The sequence below is a fragment of the Alligator sinensis genome, unplaced genomic scaffold (assembly GCF_000455745.1).
Source record: "Alligator sinensis unplaced genomic scaffold, ASM45574v1 scaffold1738_1, whole genome shotgun sequence".
NCBI lineage: Eukaryota > Metazoa > Chordata > Crocodylia > Alligatoridae > Alligator > Alligator sinensis.
In genome coordinates, this window is record NW_005843189.1 from 47,354 (window position 1) to 63,876 (window position 16,523).

Below are 16,523 nucleotides of genomic sequence, written 5' to 3' on the forward strand. Positions count from 1 at the left end.
GGTAGCAGAGTGCAGGCAGCCTGGAGCTGCCCATGCTCTACAGCCACTCCAGGCAGGCACTCCCAGGGTTTCAGGGCCTAATCCCTGCAGGGAAGTTCTTGGGGAATGCAGGTTAGGACCCCTCAAACCCTGGGAGTGCCTGGTTGGGCTGCTCTATTTGCAGAGGTGCACCCAGACTTGGAGTCCCTGGGCATTGTAAGTAGGGAACCCCATTTCCATGCTTGAAGAGGTGTACCTGGTAGTTCCAATTTGTGGCACTCTTCTGCACGTGGGAAAACCTGGGAGGGGCAGGGGCCCAAACTTGTGGGACAATGGACGATGTCCGTTTTGCCCAATGAAGCAGAACAGCTGTCCCGGGACACATCCCAGCATAGCTGATCTGCTTCATTTGGCAATGTCTGTTTATAGCCTGTGTCAAGAAAGGAATTTCAACTGGTTTAACTAAATCAATTTAAAACTGGTTTCAGTTAAATCAGTGCAGTAGTGTGTAAGCAAAGCCTTAGTTTGGAAATCTTCACCACTTATAAGCATGGCTTCTGCTGCCCCTTCCCCCTTGCTCCGTTCCCTCTCTGCCTACATGGAAAAACACGGAAAACCAAATGAGTCTGCAAGGTTCCTATGAGGAAAACCCCTTAAATGCTGCAATTTAGAGACTCTGCTCAAAATTAACTGGAATAAAGCCTAAAGCTTATCAAGCTGACTCCTGACAACAGATACTTCCAGAACAAAAGAAATCAAGTGGGAGGGATTACTAAATAAAATGTAATACCTCCACAAAAAGTCACCACCATAAAACTAATACAGGTACTCCTCACTTAACATCTTCCCAGTTAACGTTGTCACGTTATTACGTTGCTGATCTATTAGAGAACATACTCATTTAAAGTCGCACAATGTTCGGTTATAACGTTGTTTGGCCACCACCTGCTAGTAGGCAACTGCTGTGATGTAACTGGATCCGCTTAACATTGTTTCGCTTAAAGTTGCATTTTTCAAAAAAGTAACTATGACCTTAAGGGAGGAGTAGCTGTATACAATTCAAACAATAACTTTCCTAAGTAAAAACAAACAAACACTTGAAACAGAGAACCACTGGTCTTTTGAAGGGTTTGTACTAAAATGAGATTTTCTTTTCAAGAACAAACATTTACTAGAAGTCAGGGTATTTAACATCTCAAAATTAAATAGTTTAAAAGAGTATGTGATGACCGCTATTTTGTTTAATTAAATGTTTTAAGAGATCAAAGAACAGGTCTGATTCATGACAGTGGAGTCAAGCTTATGAATTCCATTCTACTACACAGCAAACTGGAGCTATTCCTTTTTGCAATTACCAGCCAATTTGTGTCTTTGGAATGCCTCTCTATTCAAGCCAAGATGAGGAGCCAAAAGACAAAGAAACTGGAAGAATACTTCAACAACTCTTTTCTCAGCAAAGATATAATGAAATTACAGCAACATTTAGGAAAAGACAGATTTGTAAATTCTAGTTTGATTTTTTTCAAAGGATAAGTATGATTTAATACAAGTCAACACCATGTCTTGCAATGAATGTTTAAGTGTTAAATGAAAACCGCCTAAAAGCAAATAAGTGTAAAAATATGTGGCACCAAGCTCTCAATGAAGCTTCATGAATTTCTCTCAGAAATCTTTCCAGTTACGCTACTGCTACAGACTGATAACTAAGGGGGAAACAGATGTCAGAAGCTAAGATTAACAGGTTATTATTACAGCTGAAATGGATTTGTGATGAATCTGTGTTTGAATGTATGCATTCACCCCTCCAGGACAGATTACCTTGAGTGCAGGCAGGCTGAAGCCATCTGTGAGGTTGTGCGCCTCCTCTTCAGACACCTGCTCTTCACTCAGTCCAAGACCCAGCTCTTTAAAAGGAACTACACAGATGTAGTTGGTCACATTGTCACTCTCTGAGTTTAAAGGGTAGGTTTAGTCAGAGTTAAGGCCATTAACAAAGAAATCTTTGTATTAAATGGGAGAAAACGCAAAGTAGAGTAGTTTACTGTTACTACAGGCTTTTGTTTATGGCAATCTTTTGAGAATATGTGCAGTCCCAATTTAAATTAAAGTGAGTGTAGCAAAAATCATACTTGAAATATAGGTTTTAATGCCCTATACTGAGAAAATTACAAGCTACAAACTGCAATGCAATAACAAAAAAGAAATTAATAAAATGGGTTAATAAATAATCCCTGAATTAAGTGAGGAAACTGCTGCTGAATCTTTAAATAGTTAATTCAGAATAAACTGTCATGACAGACAGAAAAGAAAAACAAAAAAAAATGTAATTCAGTGATGGTCTAATACAGAGCAATGTTGTCAGGGAGAAGACAACATTTTGGTGAATGCAAGTTGCAGTCTGTGCACATTGCAGGGTAAATCTGAATAACCAGGGTAAGTAGATTCCCTATTATGTATGCATGTGTGTGTTTGTAGGATTAAACAATATTAAATTCCACACTTGCTGGTTTTCAAGGTTCTTTAATATTTCTTAACATGCATAAGAGCAAATCTCTAATCCTCAAAATCCAACTTTCAAAACTTTAACATCACATGTAGTAAGATTTCATGTTAATTAAGATTTGTTGTAATGAATTGTGTGTAAGTTATGTACTAAAATACTAACTACCTTGAGGCCTATGACTGTAGCACCTATGATATACTTTCAAACTTTTCATCAAAATAAATGAACAAAACACATTTTGTGAAGGAGTATCTTTACTTCATTCTGTTCATTTACACAATAAATTTAGAAGTGTTCTCTTGATTAGCTCATTTTCCTAGTTACCGACATTTTTGGGCCCTGATACTGAAAATGCTTAAGCATATTTTTAACTTCAGCCATATGAGCAGTGCCAGTGTAAAAGCTATATGAATGGCATTACTCACAAGAAAAAGTGCATAGCAAAACGTTTTGCTAGCTGAGGCCTTAAGGAGTATCCCAAAAAACTCACTGAAATCAATGGAAATCTTTCTATTGACTTCACAGCTTCAGAATTAGGTCTACGGTACATTTCTCCAACCAAACTTCAGCACTTTAGGTGACCTGTTTGAAAAGCAATTACTCAATTTTCATCTCTTAAACAAATATACTTAATTTAATGTGAATATATTTTTAAAGTAACAAATTAGAGTGTTAGAGAACACAGTGAAACCTTTGGTAGGGTCAACTATATTGTAATCTGGAGTAAATAACTTTTGTCATATGCCAATTACTTCATTAACATAAGACATTTAGAAACAGGTAGAAAACTGGCTTAAGCTTTGCTAGAATATAAATAGATAAATAGTGACACAAGCAAGATAATATTAATGCAACACTTCAGCTCTAAACTTTTCCATATTATAACTCCAATATGGAAGTAGCCTCCTGTTGTGCTACCTACATGCTGCAAACTTCAATACTATCAAAACAACACATCAGAGAGTAGTACATCAGAGCAAAGCAATATTATTTTGGTTGACACTAAAGATTAAGTAAATTTAGCACTTATTGCTGAGGCTTAAGTATTTTTAGAGATGGAATAAACACCCTATCCACATAAAATGTGTATATAAATTTGTATAGAAATATGGGAAACTTGACTGTGTTCAAATTCCGCTCTACACAAAGCTTAGTTTGATGCCATCCTTGCCACCACAGCACCTGAGCATCTTCTAGTAGTGCTTTAAGGCTATATCTACATAGCGCAATGCAGTGCTCTATTAAGATGCCCAAGTTAGCTCTGGACAAGGTAATCCAGGTACCAGAAGCAGTATAGGTGTTAGCACAGCACTTCCACCTAGACTGGTTATACTGAGAAGCAGAGTATATTAGCTTAGGACAAGAATCATGCTAATGCAGCAATACGACTTCCCATACCCAAACTAGAACTAGCTGCGGTTTCTCAGTGGGCATACCCTAAACAGGGCAACATGTGTCACACATGGTTCTCTTTCATCCTTTGCCAAGGGAAAGAAGCACATGGGCAGCATGATCCTATTATGGCACGGTTTTGCTTTGCGTGTGTGCCTGTCTTTCAAATACCCATGCTGCTGTGCACTTGTCTTAGAGGTGGTGAGATCTGTGACAGCTTTAAGTTCACATGAGAGTTTGTTCCATTGTCTGAGACCAGCCTCCAAGAAAATTCAATCTCTGTAAAATGAGACTTCATCTTCTTACAGACCAGGGAGTTAAACTTGCAGTCCGCAGGCTGGATCTGGCCCGCAGAGCTATGTCATGCAGCCTGTGGAGCTTGTAGAAGGGCTGGACAGGGCAGGTGAGGGTGGGCCCTACTGCCAAAATTTGGGGCACAGTGATGTTTGTTGGTGATGGAGGGTGAAGAATAGCTGTAATAACCCCTGCTGTCACTACATCCAAATCCAGCCCAGGGGGAGGAGTGGTAGACAATGATGCCTAACTGGAAGTGTCAGCTACTGTTTATACCACAGAGGATTTTTTAAATGCTTTGACAATAGGATCAAAGACCTTAACTCAATATTTATGAAAATACACTGTAGGGTAGAGTGACCACTTTTTCAAAATGCAAAAACAGGGGACATAGAGCATTAAAAAGAAACCCCAACAATTGGGGGGAGAGGTATTGTATTGCTGGCGACACCTAAAGGAGCTCTACAACAAGAAGTGAGTGTGGGAAGGGGGTGACGTAGGGCACTGGTGGGGGGTGGCTGGAGGAGTGGGGGAGGGATGACAACTGCCAGACACCACCCCTTTCCCCACAGTGGAAAGCACTGCTTTCCACTGTAGGGGGACATTATAAGGGTGGGTTTGCCCTGAGTGCACTGGGGAGTGGGGCTGCAGAGGGGGATGACACATGGGCACTGTGTTAAGGGGAATCTGGGACAAATGGTGTCCCAGAGTCATTTGACCCAGGACCAGGACTTGATGTTTACATTTTGGGACTGTCCCACCCAATTTGGGATGGGTGGTCACCTTACTACAGAGGATGAAGGAGAGGTGACATCTTACAATATTTCTGAGCAGGCAAGCTACAGCTATCTGGATAATTGGAGTTCCCTAATGGCTGATGGCTCTCTGCCCAGGTATACTGCTTTTCTGTAATCCAGATGAAGGTGATGGAGTCATGTTTAACTGGGGCCCAGGTTATAGGCTAGCAGGGATATTGGCTATAGTCCTAGCCAATTGGACATAACAGAAAGTGTTACTCATGCTAAGCAAGAACTTTGTCAGGAATCCAGAAGCACCCCTAACTGACAGACTGAACTAACTTCCTGGATTTGTACCTTCTTTAAAAAAAAAAAAAAAAAAGTGATGTTACAGCTGAGATGATCCAGGAATTATGCAAGAGGCAAGGATTTCTTTGGGTGATATCTGTTATTGGATAACAGTCATCAGGTACTTTTGGTAGTAGGTTTGGGGCTGCTGCATAGTAGTCAGCCCAATAAAAGTGACAACCCAAAGCAAGCCATACTTCTCATAAAAAAAAAAAAAGACATTTTGGCTGCAAACTCTTCAAAATGACTTCTTCCATCCACTAGCTTTAACTTCTACCTTGCTTGCATTCATCTTCAACCAGCTATCTTTTTCATTCATGAGATCTTATCGAAAAGCTTGGGCAGTCTTGCTGGTAGAGGTATGATTGTATGTGCTTAAGGAGGTCTAAAAGCTGGCTGTCTTCAGCTAAAATCTTTTTCTTCTTCCCACCATCTACCCAAACCCAGAAAAATGCATATTTTGGTTTATGTATACTTTGGATAACTGCCTTTACCAAGAGCTCTAGCCATTTTAGGTGCATTCTAACTGTTGTTTTTTTTCTCACACTCTCCTTTCACCACATCATCAGTTTCAGACTTCCTTGCCTTCCTTTTCCAGTACCTCAATTCCTTACAACACAGTTCCAAGGCCTCCAGTATTAGATTTGGTGCTATCAAATCAGTACCAAAGCACAGATTCTACTTTATCGTGTACTGGTGATTTGCATAGGACAGTGATTTGCATTTTTCCTATAGAATAATAAAAACATTTGCTCTCTATTCAATTAAATTTTGTCTAGTTAATCCCATATCAGCTTTTACGATATTATAGTTTACTGCATAAACTGAAACTAGACAAAGAAAGCCAAGGATCCATTAGTCAAATAGTGCAAAGATTGAGAAGTACATGGAAAGATATTATCTCTTGTAAGCAGACAGGTATCATAATGTCTTATATTTGTAGTTTGGTGATGATTACACAGGACTTTGTTGTCTTAAATTAATAAGCACAATTTACTTTTTTCAGGTATATTTAACATGTTTCTTGTTTTTAATGGCTGTATCAGCTATATTACAATCACCCATGCAGCAATATAACTAAGAGAAAGAAAACTGATCTGCTAAGAATGGCATTTCCTTATTGATTGTGCATGCTCACATTTTTAAGTGTGAGAGCACAGGTAAGGAGTTTGAACAGTGATCGCCATAATTTTATGCATATTTACCAACAACTAAGAATTGACAAAAAGATGTGTGATTCATATTACAGTGCATTGCCACATTATGATGGGAGATTACCAGCTTCAGAATTTTTTTTTCTCCCTTTTCCACTTATTAGAATTTTGCTGGGAAAAAATGGTAATGCAAATAACAGGAATCTACAGCATTTCTATTCACCAGCTCCATTTCACATTTTGTGATAACTAAAAATATTGTATTTGTTGTATCCTCAATGTCTGCCACTCTGAAGACTCAGAAAGAAGTTATATTTGTTGCACAATCGGCCCCTTGAGAGCGCCCTTCAGCTGCCCCCTTAAAGAAGAGTACAGCTGAAGAGCACTTTAAAAGGGCTCAATCCTGCATATAATAAGGATTCAGATGAAGGTACTCCAAAGCGAGTGCCTTCATGAACTTGTTTTCATGTGTGCTGAGAGCAGGGCTAGGTTGACACAGCTTGGCCCTGCTCCCAGTGCTGTCTTCAGAATACGAGGGGGGAAAAGGAGTGGAGGGAGATCAAACTGGGGTTTTTTCAGTTGGTGCTGGAGGGTGGAGCAGGTGAATTGGAGCCTCCCTGAGGTGGCAGACTTGCAGCCACTCCAGATTGCAGCTGGATCCCCCAGCCCCCAGGACCCAACAGTGAACATACATCAGTTGTGTCTGAGGGATCACTGTAATTCCTGGTGTTTCCTGAAAAGCGCCATGAGTTACAGCGAGGAGCTGCACTTCTATCTGTGTCCTGTGTTTCAATATACTGAGAGTTTTAAAGCAGAGGGCTTGAACTTCATCAGTCTTTAATGAATGCTTGCTTTTTCCTGAAAATGCTGTGTATATTCCACGTGCCACATTTCTCTGCTTAACTCATGCTTTCCAATAATTTCATTTTTGTGGTAGGTATCCAGTGCTGCCAACTCGCACAATATTTGGTGTTTTTCTTAAAGCTTCAGCTGCTGGAATTAAGAGATCAATTAAGAGAATCTCAATTTCCATTAAAAAGTTTGTTTCTAGCCTTTGTGGTTGTGGAGAAATGTCTGAAAAACCATTAACAATTATAAACTAAAGGCTAGAAACCAAAAGACAAATAAAAGGTTCCAAAAGGCTCCATATATCTATTATTCACTTTTCAGTATCACTGATTTTACACTTGATTTTACTTATGATTTTTATACACTTAGGGTATTTAATCACAAAATAGGTGTTTTGTCAAAGCACTTAACAGAGATCATCCACACCTACAGAAACCTCTGCCAGGCAGAACTCTGAAACATTTTTAAAGTATTAAGGGAAAAAAAGCCCCTTCATTCAAACCATGTTTCTTCAATTTCTATTTTGATTTGGATTTGCGAACTCGATGCTTCCTTTCCCTAGTTCACATATGGCTCATTAAAGGCACTGATCTCTTGCCCAGCTGGCTAAACTATTTTCCCGGAGAGTAAATTACAGGCTCCACCCTTTCACTCTCATATTTTCCACTTGTTTAATTTTCATGGGATTGAAAAAATCTTCTCCACAAAGGTTTTGCCACTTGAGCAAAAAAGCAATGCCTTCAATGATGTCTATGTGGCCCAGCAGAAACTAGTACAGAGTGTGCAACTTCCAAACAGATGGCAACACTCCTCTTAAAATTTTCCAATAACCTAAGCTGGCAAAAGCCTAATTACAGTTTTTTAGACCTCCCAGCATCAGTGCAAAGTGAAGGCCTCTAGTGAAACTATTCATAAGTGGTGCAATTGGTTACTGACTCAGGTAAACTAGCAGGTGCTAGTAGGATCAGACGTTTTAAAATTAACCTAATAGAATAGAGCACATGGATTAACTTGTTTATCCTCTCCTAAGATGGAAAAAAATAGGCCACAGTCCTTTGAGATCAGATGCCTGACAGTCTACATAAGTTCTTTCTTATTTTTCTCTGCAACAAAAGTTTTCCAACAGCATAAGCACCTTGTGAAGCAGTTTTGACAATATATTTCATTTTCAGTTTATCATCTGCAGTTCTACATACTCCACTAGTTCAATACATTCAGCCTAGGAGCAAGTATGAATTTCTAAATCATGTTACTGAAAATATGGCAAGGTTCAAGCATTTGTAACACTAGGGCTGCACACAGGCTTGCCTACTAGTTCTAGATTTTTTTAAATACCAAAACTTTAAATAAAAAAAACTAACTAAAGAGGCTGGAATCTCTGCTAGGACAAATCATTTTCAAATGATGTTTCCAATACCAGTAAGTATTGGAATATTGACAGCCAATATCAATCTGACTATACAGCTGTTATTGCCAATTTTAAAATATCAATAATGAAGCATTGTAAAAGGAATTATGAAAGCAATGAGGCTTAAGTATAAACTTAATAGTTGAAAATCAGAAATATTGTAACTAGAAATCTCTAAAGCAGTGGTTCCCAACTCTTTTATACTGTGGACTGGCAAATGATTGAATTTACATATTTAAATTTTATTTTTACATGGTGGGGGGGGGGTTCCCAAGGAATGGATCAGGTTGGGGCACTGCAGCCAAAGGCACTGGGCAGACCCTGCAGGGGAGGAGGTTGCACAGGTGGTGGCACAGGGAACCTAGCTGGGGCTGCCTGGGAAGAAGGGGTTCTACTGCCTTTCCTAGCAGCAAGCAGCAGAGCTGCTTCCGTGTCCTCTGCCCCAGGCATTTCCCCACCCGCATCTCCAGCTCCCAGTCATGGGTGGGGCTGGGGGGGTCCTGCCATGCGCAGGCCCCGGTACCTGCTGCGCAGGCAGTGTCTCGCTAGGCGCGTCCATGGTGGCAGGAGTGGGACAGGGCACATAGAGCTGGCTACCTCTCCCCCGGGGCTGACTTGCCAGCCAGCTTTAACCCTGCACACGACTGCTGGTGGCAGAAGCTACGACCCAGCAGCCAACCTGTTGTGGCCTGGTACCGGGCCAATGCTTGGTGGTTGGGAACGTCTGCTCTAGAGACCAAGGTATTCCACTTTAAAAAAGGGCGATACAACTTCTAGGTGGTTGCAGCCCACGCGGCCACATACCCCACGGGCTGCAGACTCCTGGGGGCTGTATGCTACAGCGGCTGCACACTGCAGGGGTCCCCCTGGCTCCTCTCCCCCTGGCTGTGTACAGAGCACAGACCTTTCCCTCCCCTGCACACCCATGTACTGCCTTGCCCCCAGGAATGAGGCAGGAAGCAGAAATAGGAAAACAGGGGGAGCCCACCGCCTCCAGCCACCATAGCAGCCAGAGCAATGGAGGGGAGTGATGGCTAAATAGGAGCCTGCGAACTGCACATTAACCCCTTGAGGACTGCACGCAGTCTGTGGGCAGCCAGTTGGACAGCTCTGCTTTAACTTATCAACACAAAAAGATGGAAGTCATTCTTGAAACAGCCATGAAGCAATCCAAAAATGTTATAGCTACCACATCAACTTCAGGGAGATTCAACTTCAGGGAGATCTATAAATCACACTCTGCTAATTAACATAAATGTTTCTCTTTAGTACATGTTGCCAGAAAGCACATTGCTCTCAAACAAACACTCAAACACAGATGTGTGTGGGAGCAACCAAAGCGTGCCAAGGAAGTTTCATTTAAACAATGCTAAACCTCCACTTCCCTGCCCATTTTCTAAGAAGATGTGAGAATTTTAATAAAAATTGCTAAATAAGTATTACATTTTATATAACCTAGAAAAGCAGAGTTGATTACTCTAAACATAATCAACTGGCATGACTAAATATGGTCCTTGAATGCATTTTGTAAAACATACATGTTTATATTCATTAAGCAACTGTTTGCTGTTAATCTAAGATCCAAAGAAAATACAGTAGCTACATTAAGTAGTCCCCCTTGTTTTCAGTTTTCTATGTATCTGTACATTTTCATTTCATTATGCCGTTCATTGTATTTACCAACTTCCTGAACAATTTTGAAGTAAGAGAAAGCAAACTTTCTTTTAAAGCAAAACACAAAAACTCAGTATAAAAATCTCTAACAGTGATTCTCTTGATAGCAACCCTGACCTTATTTGCTCATACAGTACAGACAAAGAGTGTCATGTCTACCTAGTAAATAACCATTATTTTTTTGCACTTAAAACAAATTTCCATCAAAGGATGTAATGTACTTCAGAAATGTTAATAGCAGAAGCCTCTCAATATCCCTAAGGCAGCACCACACATCTCATTTGAGGTGGTCCTGGTTGTCCTGTGTTTTGCCTGGATCAAAACAGTAGTTGCACAGCCATTTACAAGATATATTGCTGTTTCTTAGCTAGTAGATGGCCAGCGAAAACACACAGCCTGACAGGAATGACTTGCAATTAGCTAGAATGAGCTGCACTTAACTTACACACAGCAGCAGTGTCCCAAGGAGAAAGTGTTAGCATATTTTATCTTGCATACTACATAGGTAATTAAAGCAGGACAACATACTTCTCCATCTGTAGGATCCTGAGACTAAAGACTTTTTCCTAGGAGAAATGAAATGTCTGGCTAAATAGGAGCCTGCGGACTTAATCAGTATATTTTCTACCCTCATTTATAGCTGCAATATGGCTGCATAATGGATCACCTTGACACACACATTTAAAGTGCCTATGGAGGTGGTGGGAGGGGGAAAGTGGGATACAAATAAACAGCAATAATACTGAATAATGCTCTTTTAGCCCTATGGGGATAGGGCTGGGAGCCATTCCCTGTGGCCTTTGGCAAGGTGGCAGCAAGCCCTGCCAGACAACACAGCCCAAGTGAAGCTGTTGGTGGCAGCAGCAGCAGGTAGGGGACTTTCCTAGTCCACTGCAGCTGCCAGCACACTTGTAGGGAGGGAGTAGACTAGCTATGGGTACTAGTTGCTCCTTGTCCTTCCTCTTCCCCTCACCCTCACTCCTCCTCCCTCCTGCCTGCCCTGTCACTTTCCTGTGCCTGAGGCACCGTGCTGTTTCCCTTCCCTGCCAGACTGTGCCCCGCGCTAAACTTTACCCAGGATAAATATACTTATTGTTTAAACGTTTAACCTTGCACATCCCGAAATCTAACCTCCACCTTAACACAGACCAACAAATTTCACCTATCCAATCTTGATTTAGTGCATGACTGCTATGGTGAAATCAGTGAAAAAACCCCAACTGATTCCACTCGTGCAGGATCCAGTTCTTCAAGACTGAGTGATGGAAAACTCATATACCTTGGCAGACTGTTTTAGTACATGCTTAGTTATCCAAATTCTTTTGAAAAACTGCTGCCAAAAACATGTTAGGATAGCTGAATTCATTCAGATAAGAGAAACCACAGCATATTCCTTGCAAGAAATTATGCATGCTAACACATGATGAATAATGCAAACCATACTAAACTTAACAGTAGAAATATTAAATACACCAAAGCTGAGAAGAGAACAGTTCGTTAAACAAATCTAATAGTTATAAGTTGTTGTATCAAACTGAAGGGTAGAGATGCAATACTGTATTATATAAAGCTTAAAAGAGAACAGTAAGAGCAGAGATATAGCACAATGTTAAATAGACCTAGAAAGAGAACAATTTGTTATACAACAGGGACAACTAATAAGTTGGTGTTGAGAGAATCGATAACCAAGGATACACTGTATTAACCTCACTGTCAAGATACTTGCACCTCACTTCTAGCCTAAATTTATCCAGCCTCAACTTCAAACACTGCATCCTGTTGTGCCTTCACTTGCCACATCAAAGAGAAATCCTCCTATCCTCAAGGTTCTTTCTTCTATAACATTAATGGACCCTCAGTGTTAGCAACAAAAAAGAAGAATGACATAACAGGATACAGCAATATTTTTATCCTATAATTGCAAGGCTGACATTTAATATAACAAGTGTAAGATAAGGTTTTTCATTTTGTTAAAGGTTACTGGTCCTTTGAGTCGGAGATCAAAGCTTCCTGGAAGCTAAAAATATAATTAAATGTTTAACTGAACTTCAACAATACACATTTATATTTTATACTAAAACAAATGTTAATTACCTCAATATTTATTTATTTACATTAGTAACTGAAGTATTATGGAAGTGAGTTGCCTAGCTGCAAAGGTGACATGCTAGCCTTAGGCATATGGATAAATCTTCAGTCTCACTCACATGAATAATGATACAATATCAGGTTTGTGCAATCCATGTTGCTATAAGCAAAGCTGTGTATTAAAATGTTTAACTCTCTGTAGGGGTGGGTGGATGTTGTAGGGATTTCCAAAGAAAAAAGAAGTCACATATAGTAAAAATTAGGAAAAAGTCAGGCAGTGTCTGCAACATGTGGTTTGACCTGAGCCAGGCAGATCTGTCTGTGACCCAGGAGGCTCTTCTTTTCTTCAAAGAGCCTACTTGTTAACTCATTTTGATAGGGGAAAATATTTTGAATTAGAAAATGAGCATTTAACAATATAAAACAGAAAGGTATGAAAAAGTAAAAATCCTGACAAATATATCCCATGCCTTTATGATTTACATAATCATTCACTATTAGCAAACTCACTATTCTCTAATCTATCCCCACATGGTCGATAATAGCATTTAAAACAGTGACAGTTTTAAAATATAAGTCTGTCAAAATGCGTTTCCGAGCTAGACAAGAAGTTGCCACTTCCATTTTGTCCAGATGCCCAGCTGCATCCCTACACTGCTGCCTAATATAACAAGGTATGTATGCGGCAGTCAAACTACATTTGTAATAAAAATAACTACTGCATTCTTTCATGTACCACACCTCCAAATAAGATAAGAGTCTTTTTTCATAAGCTGGAATGAAAAAAACCAAGATTTCTCCCTGAAAATATTATTGTTACAGGGAGAATACAGGCACCAGCTGCAAGGGTGGGGGAAAGCAAAAACCTGTGGCTTAACCTTGTTAACCCCCAGCTGGCCTCTGGGGCTAGCAGGTTGCAGCAGACACTGTGGGCTGCTCACCCAGTTTGGGAGGAGTGGCCAGGTAACTCAGCTGTAGCAAGACTGTGCTTTCAGCTAACTTAGTGGGTACTCCCACCTGCCAGCCCAGCTTTGGAAGAGGAACTCAGCCCAGCTCTGGCAGGATCAGGCCCTTGTCTCATAGACAGCAAGATTGGAAGAGGAATTGCAAAAGGGTGCAACTGCAGCACTGGATCTGCCCTGACCACATTTCTTCACATATGACACACACAATTTCTAGTATCTACTTTTCAGAAAGAAAAGTATATGTGGTATGCTGGTAAGTACGGTACCAGAGTAACACGAGTAACATAAAAGAACTCTAAAAGGTGCATATCTTGATAAGTGTTTAGAAATGTAACAGTGTTACCTCTATTTCACTGCATAATTACATTACATTATTGTAAAATAAAATGCAAATATAGAAAATAACTGTAATACCAGAACAAATCTACATATTTATGTATATTAGAACCATATGAAATACTGAGTTTCTTGTGTGAAATTCTGAGATGCTGAAATTTCTTTTTGTGCTGAATCCAAATAAAACCATTATTTTCAAGTTTTTCCATGATATAAATTCTCATTTTTTTGAAAATGTCTCTGCAATAAGTAAAATCTCAGTTCAAACCAAAGTAAATTTTGAAACAAAAAATCATGGTTTAATTTTAATATCTTTGCTATTCTGACATAGTGACCAATCTTTCATAAGCACATTTATCAAAGTTGATACAATTTTCATTTTCCAATGAAAAACTTTTTTTTAAAAAGTGTGAGACTCTCTCTAAAGTAAACAATTCCGTAAAATCAGTTACATGAAATTTAATAGAAAGTTTGCTTAGCTGCTTGCAAAAATTGGCTTTATACTTGTTTGTAACTCTATTCATTTGGCTTGCTGTGTTTTTAATTAATTATAATTCCATACACCTTGTTCAACTCTCTTCCATATACACACACTAATTGGGAGTCCAGTGCCTAACAGAAACAATTTGTTTGGTTGCTTATGTTAAGCCGATATAAATCAAATTTTTTAGAGGATCATAGGAAAGCAGGGGTGGAAGGGACCTCATAAGATCATCTAATACAGCCCTTGCTCAAGGCAGTATCATCTCTGACTAAACCATTCCAGCCACAGCCGAGTCTGTCTAACCTGCTTTTGGAAATTTCCAATCCTGAGATTCTACAACTTTTCCTTTCCAATGCCTGACAACTCCCACGGTCAGAAAGTTTCTCCTAACTTCCAATCCAAATTTCCCCTGCTGGAGCTTGAGGACATTGCTCCTACTCCCATCCCCTAATGACACAAAGAAAAGCACATCTTCATCCACTTTATAATCACCCTTTAACCAAGTATTTGAAGCCTGTTATCAAATCCTCCTTGAGTTTTCTCTTCTCCAAGTGAAATAACCTTAGGTCTTTCAGTCTTTCTTCACAAGGCTTGCCTTCCAGGCTCCTTATCATTTTTGTTGCCCTGCACTGAACTCTTTCCAAACTGTCAACATCTTGAAGTGAGGGGCCCATAACTGGACACAGTACTCTAGGTGGGGCCTCACCAATAGAGAGGAAGTACCACTTCCCTTCATTTGGAAGTGACACTCATGTTAATACTATCCACTAGGCTGTTGGCTTTTTTTTTTCCCCAACAAGAGCATGCTGTTGGCTTGTATTCCGCTTATGGTTCACCATAACCCATGTCTATTTCTGGAGTGCCACAACCTAGCTAGTGATTCCCCAGTCTGTATTTGTGTATGTAGTTATTCTGTCCCAAATGCAAGACTTGGCACTTGTCCTTGTTGAATCTCATCTCATTGACTGCAGACCATTTCCACACATTTGCTAAATGTGCACCTGAGCCCATCATCCAAATCATTAATGAAAATGTTGAACAATACCAAACTCAGGACAGACCCCTGAAGAACCCAACTTGATACCTCATCCCAACTAGACACTGAGGATTGCTCAGAGTATCATGATCCAACCAGTTATGTATTTGTTAGGAAACCAGTATATGGGTAGCCTTCCCTAGTGGCAGCCAAGATCAGTTCCCCAGAAAGCAAGAGGTATGGAGGGGTCTGGCATCAGAACTGGAGTTGGGAACAGTAGCCAAAGTCAGAACAGGCCAGGGTCAGAAGTCAAAATCAGAAAATCAACAAAGAAGTGCAAGAAAGGTCAGGTGCAAGAACTTTTGCCTTCCCCTGTACAAGGCTGGGCCTGACTTTTAAGGGCTGGAGTAAGTGGGGCCTGATGCCTGCGGTTTTAGGGGACTGAGTCTCTGATTGCTTCACTCAGTCCAGCTGGGATCAGGGCTCAGTTCTGGGCTTGCTGCAGGTAGCACCTGGTCAAGGGAAGACTTTCCTTGATGTCGTGATTGGGACCAACTAGGTCCAAGATTCTGGTCTGGCCTCATTAGAGTATGCACATAATAGTAATTTCATCCAGTCTGTATTTGCTTGGCTTGCAAATGAGAATGTCAAGGGAGCTTGTGTCAAAAGCATTGCTAAACTCAAGTTCACTGCTATCCCCTCAGTTACAGAGCCTATCACTTTATCATCTAAGGAAATCAGATTGGCCAGGCATGACTGGCTTTTGGTGAACCCACGATGACTGTTCCTGATTACCTGGTTCTCCTCTAGGTGCTTCACACTGGGTTCCTTGAAAGCCTGCTCTAAGATCTTTCCAGGTACAGAGGTGAGACTGACTGGTCTCTCGTTCCTTGGATGCTCCTTCTTAAAGCTATATGCTATATTTGCCTTTTTTCTAGTCATCTGGGACCTCACACAACCTCCAAGATCATTCTAACATAGCAACTCATAAGTGAGCAAATAAGTTTTGCCCACATTTTTAAAACTGCATTTTTTCACCTAAACCAGAAGCCGGTAAAACTATTATTTTCTCTTTTCTTTTCTATTTTTTTTTTTTTTTGCTAAAGATTTTTAGAAATCTATTAATATATGAGAATAAGGTACTCTAATTGAAATTACAATGTAATCTTAGCTATAGTCTCTAACACTAATGAAATCTATATCAGTGTTCATGTGTATTATGTATAAAAATGACTGCAGTTCAGATTAAAAGGCATGTAATACAACATCAAGGCACATATTATCTGCATTGTATTATAGATCTTGCATCTAAAGGTAAAGATGTACTAATTTTTCA

The 16,523-nt window shown here is 40.1% G+C and overlaps 1 protein-coding gene across 1 annotated transcript in view; it reads right to left on the reverse strand.

Annotated features, from left to right (window-relative positions):
• Positions 1–16,523, reverse strand: part of VEZT (vezatin, adherens junctions transmembrane protein) — an 81,089-nt gene that overhangs the window by 32,957 nt on the left and 31,609 nt on the right. The window contains exon 8 of the mRNA XM_025194395.1: positions 1,798–1,945. Within this exon, the coding sequence (XP_025050180.1) occupies positions 1,798–1,945 (148 nt within the window). The remainder of the gene's footprint in view (positions 1–1,797; positions 1,946–16,523) is intronic.